The sequence below is a fragment of the Babylonia areolata genome, chromosome 1 (assembly GCF_041734735.1).
Source record: "Babylonia areolata isolate BAREFJ2019XMU chromosome 1, ASM4173473v1, whole genome shotgun sequence".
NCBI lineage: Eukaryota > Metazoa > Mollusca > Gastropoda > Neogastropoda > Buccinidae > Babylonia > Babylonia areolata.
The window spans coordinates 51,403,076-51,413,709 of NC_134876.1; the positions used below are offsets into that span (position 1 = coordinate 51,403,076).

Sequence of the window (10,634 nt, forward strand, 5' to 3'; positions counted from 1 at the left end):
TATTTATGAATAATTCACACGAATTTGCAGAGTAACTCACTGAAATAGTAATACACTGACAGAAGGCATTATAAAAGCACACTATAAGCAGTTAGTTAATTCAGCTCAGCATAATGGTGCTTCTAATAAGGCTTTGTATAAATACATGCACACATTTCTTATTATTGGTTCACTTTGAGTGCCTTAAGCAATGCGGTCCGGGACACAGGACACATAAAAGCAAATTCTTAAGATGAAAAACTAAAAATTAAAAAAAAATGTCCGAACGTGCTTACTCAGGCCTTATGAAAAAAAAAGCATATTAAAAAAAAAAGAAGAAAAAAAAGTTAGAATAAAATCAGATAAAAATGAAAATAAAATAAAATAAAATAAGATAGAATAATATGGAAAAAAATCCAATTATATTCTTTACTGTGTTTCAAAAACTCTTAAAACTGTTTTTGTTTTGTTTTTCGCTCGTACAAATGCTCTGCTGGCTATCAGAAAGTACAAAAAAAAAAGAAAAAAAAAAGAAAAAAGAAAAAAAAGAAGTTCTAATTGTTATACACATACCTCCAGTGGTATGAAAAGCAAAAAAAAAATAAATAAATAAAATAAAATAAATAAAAAAATATAAAATAAAATAAAATAATAAATAAATAAAATAAAATAAATAAATAAATATAGATATATATCAACAATCTAATTCACTGCATGAGGCACACACACAACGGAAGAAGTGTATAACACTGCAACGTCAAAACGTGAAGTAACATATTAAACAATCTAGGAAAATAAAACATACCGACAGTCAAAACAAAAAAGCCTCAAGCACACACACACAATTAGCCTAGATTAGAACTCTCACTCTTGAGGATGAATATACACAAAAGGTCGGTATAGCTTTCACATGATTATATTGTCTTAATTATCTGGTTTTATTTATTTATTTTCATTTTTTTTATCAAACACTTCCAGAGAAAATATTGGCCTTAAACATCTTTAACTCACTCCATGCCAAGAGGTTTTGCCCTTGCCAATCCCTGAAAACCCAGGGTTTGTATAGGATGGGGAAAAAATTGTAAAAAAACCAAATAAACACCCAGACAATTGATATTTAGTATATGTATGCAAGGAATGTTGTTCCATATGTGTGCAAAAAATCAAAGTATTTACTCACCGTCTTGATGCTGATCGCGGTATCCATATTTTGTGTATTTTTTAGCATTTTTGCACCCATCATAAAGGTACACCAACATGTTCCACATCACATTCTAACACTATTTGAGGAACTGAAGACCTAGTGCATGCAATGAAGTATGAACAGGTGGTGAAGAAAGTTGAAATTCACTCATACAAGAAAAAATATTGTCTCTACATAATGAAAATCAAAGAACAAAGAAAAAAACTCAACCGGCTGGGTGTTGACTGGCCAGTCAGCTGACAAACCTGGTATGCCAGTGAAGGGATGTGCAAGAGGGAAAAAGGAAAAATTGTCAGTCCAATCACTGGTGAAAACACTTGCAAAATCGTCCATTTCCTCAGTGGTTTCGTCGTCTGTGTCTGTCTCATCTGCTGGCACATGTTCCTCACTTTCCTCTCCATTGTAAACACTCTCTTCAGTGGCCGAATCTGTTTCTAGTTCATCGGGATCTGGTTCAAATTAACTGTCCGAAGAATCAACATTATCTCCTTCGACATCAGAGCCTTCAGTTGGATCATTTCCAAAGCATCTTCGACGCTGAGTAACATTTCACCTCTCCGACCGTGTCGAACACTTCGCCGTGACGCCATCTTGTCAAACAACTTACAAAGCTGACAGGGGGCACGCTTTGTTATCAAGTGCGGTTGAGCTTATCGCGACACACACGCAGCGTGTGTGAATGAAAAGCTGACCAGAGGTGACGTAAGATATCACATCTGCTTTTGATTTTCGCATCCAACGCGTCACTCCGACAGCACGACTTTTTAAAATCCAAGTCCGCATATGCGGACATTGGCATCCAACGCTTTCTCCGACGATGTCCGCATATGCGGACAATGGCAGCGAGTGAGTTAACACATCTTAAAGAAAAAAAAAAGAAAAAAAAATACTGTTCAGTTCCCAGCATCAAAGGGGACGACTTAGAAATAGGTTACATGAGTATGTACAAGTTTCCGTTTTACTTCTTTTCTTTTTTTTAATGCGTCAAAACGTGCGCACTGATCCATATTCGCTACATCACATCTCCTTCACGAGGGAAGAAAAAGGAAGCAGATGCCTCACTTACACATGAACCCAAGGCATCGCTCAGGGGGTTGAGAAAACACGAACAAGTAAAAACAATTCACCCCCTAAAAAAATATATGAAAAAATAGAAACAACATTGAAATAAGATAATGATAAATAGAACCGTAAGTAATTTAGACAATCTACCATACAGTCAATAGATTAGTAAATAAGAAAATAAGGATTTTGTTGTTGTTGTTGCTGTTTTCTAAATTATAATTATTATTTATTTATTTATTTATTCATGTAAGCTTATCTATTATTTATCCCCCCCCCCCCTTTTTTTCCTCAAGGCCTGACTAAGCACGTTGGGTTACGCTGCTGGTCAGGCATCTGCTTGGCAGATGTGGTGTAGCGTATATGGTTTTGTCCGAACGCAGTGACGCCTCTTTGAGCTACTGAAACTGAAAACTGTTGCTGTTGTTGTTGTTGTTTCGTTGGCCACCCCATGCGCTGTTTCGCAAAATAATGTGTTTCCTTAGACCAGTGCAGTAGGGGTAAGCTCAGTGTTGTTTAGGTTGCCGGCAAGATCAGGGCAGAGCGCCTCCATGACTGTCATAGGCTGGGGGTGGGGAGCAGGGGTAGGCTGGGGGTGGGGAGTAGGCTGGGGGAGGGGGAGGGGGGTAGGTAGCCTGGGTCAGAGGAGGGAGAGTGTTGCCCTTTGTCCAGGGAGGGGGGAGGGCACTGTAGGGGTCATCGGACTTGAAGCTGGTGCTGTTGTGGTCCATGGGTTTGGTGTTGTCCGTAATATACGTCACTGGGGCGGCGCCTACTTTGGTTGTGGGCACTGAAACAAAAAACAAACAAACAAACAAAAATCAGAGAAATGCTTGAATGAATGTAAGTTTCACATACATGTAACATTTTGTTGTTGTCGTCGTCGTTTACAAAATGTAATATTAAAAAGAAGGGGAAAAAAGTGAGGAAATCACACCAAATATTGATAGTGGGATTCACGGCGCCGGCAATAGCCGAGTGGTCAAAGTGTTAGACTTTCAATCTGAGGGTCCCGGGTTCGAATTACGATGACGGCGCCTGGTGGGTAAAGGGTGAAGGTTTTTTCCGATCTCCCAGGTCAGCAAGATATGTGCAGACCTGCTTAGTGCCTGAACCCCCTTCGTGTGTATAAGCAAACAGAAGATCAAATACGTCACGTTAAAGATCCTGTAATCCATGTCAGCGTTCGGTGGGTTATGGAAACAAGAACATACCCAACATGCACACCAACGAAAGGGGAGTATGGCTGCCTACAAGGCAGGGTAAAAATGGTTATACACGTAAACGCCCGCTCGTGTACGTACGAGTGAACGTGAGAATTGCAGCACACGAACAGAGAAGAAGAAGAAGAGAAAGAAGAAGATAGTGAGATTGTTACCGCGTTGTCATTATGCAACAAATTTCAGGACTATCATTCGTCTGCGTTCTTCTTCTTCCCATACCCACGCCCTTTCTTTTTTCTCTTTTTTTTCCTTTTTTTTCCCCCTTTTTTAATTTTTTTTTTTTTTTTTTTTTTTTGCAATGTTATAACAAACAGTAAACATTATGTAACGTTGTGCATGTGTGCATGTGTGTATTCGCACGTCCTTGCCTTCATTCATAATTATGTATATAAGTGGGTCCGTGCGTACATGTCATTCATAGGAGGATGCGCGCGCGTCTGCGTGACTGCAGAGGTGTCTGTGTCTGACGGTATTAATTAGAGCAGGCAGGCCAGACGCTGATTTTGCTACAGTTGTGTGGGCAGGCAAGACGCTAAATTTGCTGCAGTTGTGTAGGCAGGCAAGACGCTAATTTTGCTGCAGCTGTGTAGGCAGGCTAGCTGCTAGTTTTGCTGCAGTTGTGTAGGCAGGCTAGCTGCTAATTTTGCTGCAGTTGTGTAGGCAGGCTAGCTGCTAATTTTGCTGCAGTTGTGTAGGCAGGCTAGCTGCTAATTTTGCTGCAGTTGTGTAGGAACGCAAGACGCTAATTTTGCTACAGTTGTGTAGGCAGGCCAGCTGCTAATTTTCCTGCAGTTGTGTAGGCACACAAGACGCTAATTTTGCTACAGTTGTGTAGGCAGGCCAGACGCTAAATTTGCTGTACTTGTGTAGGCAGGAAAGATGCTAATTTTGCTACAGTTGTGTAGGCAGGCCAGACGCTAATTGTACTATAGTTGTGTAGGCAAGCCAGACGCTAATTTTGCTGCAGTTGTGTAGGCAGGCCAGACACTAAATTTGCTGCAGTTGTGTAGGCAGGCCAGACGCTAATTGTACTACAGTTGTGTAGTTTCTACATCTTCCTGGTTCTCCTTTTGTTTTTTGTTGTTGTTTTTTGTTTGTTTTGTTTTGTGCTTTTTTTTTGGAATCGCCTTGTGTTCGCGTTCACCTGAACTTACCTGTGGTCTTCGAGAAACAGGGCAACTTGTGCCTGAACTTGATGAGGAGGAAGACGATGACGGCAGTGACAGCGATGCCGCCAATCACGACGCCACCGATCCATCCTTTGCCACCGCCTGAAGTGCTGCTAAAGAAATCGTACAGTGCCTTCACATCGTCATCACTATCATCATCTTCGTCATCGGTCTTAGCATAAGAGCCGTAGTAGTGACCGCCTCTGCCGTCATCGTCTTCGTCATCGTCTTCGTCATTGTCTGGTCGCTACCTATACACAAAGAGAGATATTGAAGCACAGAAACACATGCTCACGCAGGCAAACACACACACACACACACACACACACACACACACACACACATATACAAACATACACACATCCGCACGCACACACACACGCACGCGCGATCTCTACGCATGCTCACACATACACGCATGCACGCACACACACACACACACACACACACACAGTCCACTCACCTGGTCGAAGAGGATCTGTATCGGCTTGATCTGTACCGGGATCGGCCACTTCTTCTAGATCCCTCAGCTTCTCGCAAGTTGACTGCAGCAGATAACGAGGCATCACGTCAACATCATCATGAACATCATCATGAACATCATCATGAACATCACCGTCATCATCATCATCATCATCATTATCATCAAATAAGACAACACCACCGTTTATAGCAGCCCCAAATCCGTTTAAACAATACTACTACTACTACTACTACTAATAATAATAATAATAAGAGAAACATTGCATTGATCCTGCTGAATGTATTATCCTGTGACCTATCTTTTATCTGTGTGTGTTTATTTACATATTTATCATGAGCTTAAATATTTAAGGGGAAATCACGACAAAGACAATAATGTACATGCCTATGACAAAATCTAAGTTCATATTCTCAACATGATATGCACATGGACATCTGTCAAATGCTGTGACCAGTATCTAGAGCAACAGGCTGTCTGTAATACTGAGTTGTTTATATACATATATATATATATATATTTTTTTATATATATATATTTTTTTTTTTTTTTTTTTTTTTTTCACTTGCTGTTGTTTATGTTTGTACACATATACAACACACACACACACATACACACACACGCGCGCGCGCGCGCGCGCGCTGGAGTGAAGGAAGTGGAAAGAGGGGACAGCCAGACAGCCAGCCAGAGGCCTGTTGTATGGCCACACGCAGACAGACCTGAACGAATGTGGTTGAACGTATTGAAAGGTAGCCGGGTGGGTGCGTGGGTAGGTGGGTAAGTGGATTGGAATAGGGCGGGTGAGAGGAAAAGGTGTGACTGCGCAAGATGGCGATCGAACGAGACAGGTCGGGGTTCAGCTGAAGTAAAAGAGTTGTTGGAGAGGTTTTTTTTTTTTTTTTTTTTTTTTTTTTTTTACCTGTTCAAAACTATTGTCGACTTTTCTGAAACCTCTGCACAACACACACACACACACGCACACACACTGCTGTGCGTTGTTTGTGTTTCCATGGTGTGATTTTGCGTGTGCTTTATTTTGGGCTGGTGGTGGAGGGAAACTGAAGGATTGTGAAGGCCACGTGGATATATCCACGTGTGTGTGTGTGTGTGTGTGTGTGTGTGTGTGTGTGTGTGTTACAGCATAAATGTCTCCAACAAGCATACAAATAGACAAAATCGATTTTCCCAGCACGATTTCAGTTGCACGTCGCATTCTGCTTGCACGAAGGAAGACAACTTTGACCTTTGCCAACTGTGCGTCTATTTATAGTCGTCCAAACGTGGAAGTCTGTAAAACATGCAATATCTAGATTTGAAAGATGTATTAATTTTTTTTTTTTTTTAAACAGTAACATAATCTTTAATGTACTGTTTTTCATATCGTTCGGAGGCCAAGTACAAATAATTATGCTAAGTAACTCCTAGCAGACAGCGATGTTTCGAGGTAGGGAAGGTAAATTCAATAATGGGTAATAACAACGTGCCTGTCTGCTTTATGATTACAATTAGTATTAGAAAAAAATGACATTCACAACACATTTTCATCACATTACAGATTTTTGTGATAACCCTGATTCAGTAAGACCCAACACACACACACACACACACACACACACACACACACACACACACACACACACACTTATAGATCTAGATCAAATTGTGTGTCTGTGTGTTTGCCAGTTTATCCATATCATTTTTTACTTCTTTTTTCTTCTACGCAATTGAGTCTTGAAGGCCCTGCCTCTTGATTTTACTTGCTATTGTTGTTTGTTTTCGATTGTCCATTAATTGTGATTTTGTTATTTTTAGAAAGTGATCACTGAAAAAAAAGGAAATAAAAAAAAAAAAAAAAAAGAATAGTACACACACACATACATAAACAATCATACTTCTTCTTCTTCGTTCGTGGGCTGCAACTCCCACGTTCACTCGTATGTACACGAACGGGCTTTTACGTGTATAACCGTTTTTACCCCGCCATGTAGGCAGCCATACTCCGTTTTCCTTGGCATGTTCTTGCTTCCATAACCCACCAAACGCTGACATGGATTACATGATTTTCAACGTGCGTATTTGACCTTCTGCTTGCGTATACACACGAAGGAGGTTCAGGCGCAGGCAGTTCTGCACATATGTTGACCTAGGAGATCGGAAAATTCTCCGCCCTTTACCCCACCAGGTGCCGTTACCGAGATTCGAACCCGGGACCCTCAGTTTGAAAGTCCAAAGCTTTAACCACCCGGCTATTGCGCCCTTCATACAATCATACAAACACACAGATACACAACACACAGACGCACAGACTGACAAACAGACACGCACAATATCACACACACACACACACACACACACACACACACACACACACACACACACACACACGCAAACACGCAGACACACATAGATACGCAGACACACAGACACACAGACAACCAGATACACAGACACACAGATTCACACGCACACACACACACACACACACACACACACACACACACACACAAGACTCACCAACCAGGCAGAACACCACCAAGAACACCAGAACTCGTGTAGCCAGCCCTGCCATCGCGGTATCTGCTGTGTACTGCTCTTACTCTGCTCGAGAAAATGACAAAACACACCAGCTCACCCCCCTTAAACTTGATATTGCGACACTGCCAACAAAAACACAACACGATATTGGCTCTGTGAATATATGTACCTATATACGTTGGCACTGATCGATCATGGATCTCTGTACGAGCTCTCCACGTCTGATCGACACTGGGGGGGAGGGAGGGGGGAGGGGGCAGGTTTGGGGGTTGGGGGCAAAATTGTTTCATGTAAATCGTTGCTTGACGTAGAGTGAACTCGATCTGTGCTACAAACAGACCAATCGAACCCACCTCAGAAATACGTATGTATTTTCCAAGCGCTAACTTACGTGCGGTTCCCGATCAGACAGATCAGTTAGTTCTACTTAGGTGTTAGCTATATATTGGTGATAGGTATGCAGGTAACCGTATTTATGGTAGGTTGTACATTTACCGTGAACAGTGAAGAGGACGAAGAAGAAGCTGTCAATTGTTCGTTTTATTTGTCAGCGAAGCAAGCGAACGTTGACTGAAAGCAGTTGATATGAAACACATATGACTGCTGAAAATAACATGCAACAAATCGGACAGGAACGTCCAAGCACAGGTGCCAGATAGGTTGTGAAAGCGTGCGCGAGCACACACACACACACACACACACACACACACACACACACACACACACACACACACACACACACACACACACACACATTTCTCTCTCTCTCTCTCTCTCTCTCTCTCTCTCTCTCTCTCTCTCTCTCTCTCTTCCTCCTTGCTGCTGCTGTTGTTGTTGATGTTGTTGTTGATTGCGTTAACTCTTTGGGGTCCGGCTAAAGATTTGCCATCTTGGTCTTAACGTCCTGTCGCCCCAGATCGCCCTCACAGTATCCAGCGTCTGAAGACGAAGGGCTGTCTACTTAGTCCGTCTGAGGCTATCTGGGGCCACTGTTATAAAATTAGATGGATAACTCATTGGCCAGGAAAGCTGAAGCCAGCTGCGCTATGTCAGCTTAGCTCCCGCTGCGAGCAAGTGAAAGCTTGCCGTTAAGCCAGCTGAGCGCTCGGCTACATACATGAAGATAACGCTTCGCGCTGTTCTGATACGAGTAGCAAAATGGCTAATTGAACACTTCCGCTGGTTTCAGTTAGCAAAGCGGCTCAAAGAAAGCATGCACTGTCCACCTATTTTTAGAACAGTGGTCTGGTGCATTAGGTCTTGAACACGAATCGGATTGCGATTGCCCTATCAGTGATTGAGCAATTACAGGGTGGTCACCCATTTCAACACAGTGGTGCAGGAGACTGAGTCATGAAACATGGCCCCTTCAACGTCGAGCGATCGCTGCCTGGGTAATCCATTTTCAGATTACTGGGTCATAGACCACGGAGCTTATGGTCGACAGAAAGGCAATGAGACTTGTGTTTTTGTGTGTCTTAGTGTCAGTGTGTGTGTGTGTGTGTGTGTGTGTGTGTGTGTGTGTGTGTGTGTGTGTGTGTGTGTATCATTTTCACATGTGGCTGAAAGCACATCCCCCATACAAACCTGAAAGCACACACAATGTACACACACGCACGCACGCACGATGACTCACTCACTCATACAAATACACACAGGGAAATAGACCTTGACAAAAAAAAAGAAAAACAAAGAAGGAAAAATGCACACATACACACATACGCGCATACATACACACGCGCACACACACACACACACACACACACACACACACGCACACAGGTTATTGAACAAACAGTAACTGCGAATATAAACATACACATGCACTGACTGATATAAACATAGCAGTTTAAGTAAAGCGTGCACTTTAACAAGGAAACATGATTATCATTACAGATGCATGCAATTATGAACACGCAGGACCGAACCGACTGACTTTAAATGACGTTGGCCAACAGCCTACATGATCGCCTTTCAGTCGTTTACTGTGTGAGTGAAAAAATCACTTGGATTAAAAACATTTGTTTGTGGCCCAATAACATAACTGAAAATGCTTCCACATCAGCAATACTGCGTGCGTGGAGTAGGTATGCGGGTACGTCAAACAGAGCGCAGAGGACGTTTTTATCAGGCTCTGATCTGTTGGTTTGAAAACTTCCTTCATGCGCACTTGGGGGCTTGCTGCCACAGCTTTAACTCTCTCCATACGAACGGCGAAAGAGACGACGTTAACAGCGTTTCACCCCAGTTACCATCATCAAAATATTGCAAGCGGAAGGCTCTTATACTGAAGAGGTGAATGTTGACAAAGAATACCACAATTCTGACGACGGAAGCTAAAGGTTGGGTCATTCAGACACCCAATGGACATCCGAGGGGTCTGCGTAGAGGAGAAGAGAGGACTGGCCGTACTGAGTGAGTTAAGGCGTGTAGGAGGTGGATAAGTGGGTGGATCAGAGCTATGTGTTCTGTCTTATCGGACAGACTTATCGGGTAACAATAGACTTCACATTACGTTTAGTGGGTTGACTGCACAACGATTCGGCAAGACTGCGTGTAATGAAGGGGATGACGGGCGCAATAGCTGAATGGTTAAAGCGTTTCAGTTTGAGGATCCCGGGTTCGAATCTCGGTGACAGCGCGTGGTAGGTAAATAGTGGAGATTTTTCCGATCTCCCAGGTCAATAGATGTTCAGACCTGCTAGTGCGTTAAAGATCCTGTGATCCATGTCAGTGTTCGGTGGGTTATGGAAATAAGAACAAATCAAGCATGCACACCCCCCAAAACGGAGTATGGCTGCTACATCGCGGGGTAAATAAACAAAACAGTCATGCACGTAAAATGTTACATATCTGTCTGAGTGTATATATATATATATATATATATATATATATGCATGCCTGAAATCCGATTAAATGAGACAGGAAACGAATGATGAGCGCCCAATGGCAGCTGTCAATCGGCTATATCCAGGTAGGCA

General features: G+C 42.4%; 1 protein-coding gene across 2 annotated transcripts; it reads right to left on the minus strand.

Annotated features, from left to right (window-relative positions):
- Positions 1–2,067: 2,067 nt before the first annotated feature.
- LOC143292473 (uncharacterized) lies at positions 2,068–7,789 on the minus strand. Of its 2 annotated transcripts, none has more exons than XM_076602789.1 (4): positions 7,633–7,789; positions 5,101–5,182; positions 4,623–4,750; positions 2,068–3,035 (listed from the first exon to the last, which is right to left on the minus strand). In XM_076602789.1, the coding sequence occupies exons 1-4, from the start codon at positions 7,685–7,687 to the stop codon at positions 2,779–2,781; spliced, it is 522 nt and encodes a 173-aa protein (XP_076458904.1). In that variant the 5' UTR covers positions 7,688–7,789; the 3' UTR covers positions 2,068–2,778. The 2 variants fall into 2 exon arrangements, with proteins under 2 accessions (XP_076458904.1, XP_076458913.1); XM_076602798.1 differs by having other exon boundaries at positions 4,623–4,747; positions 7,633–7,788.
- Between the last annotated feature and the right edge of the window lie 2,845 nt (positions 7,790–10,634).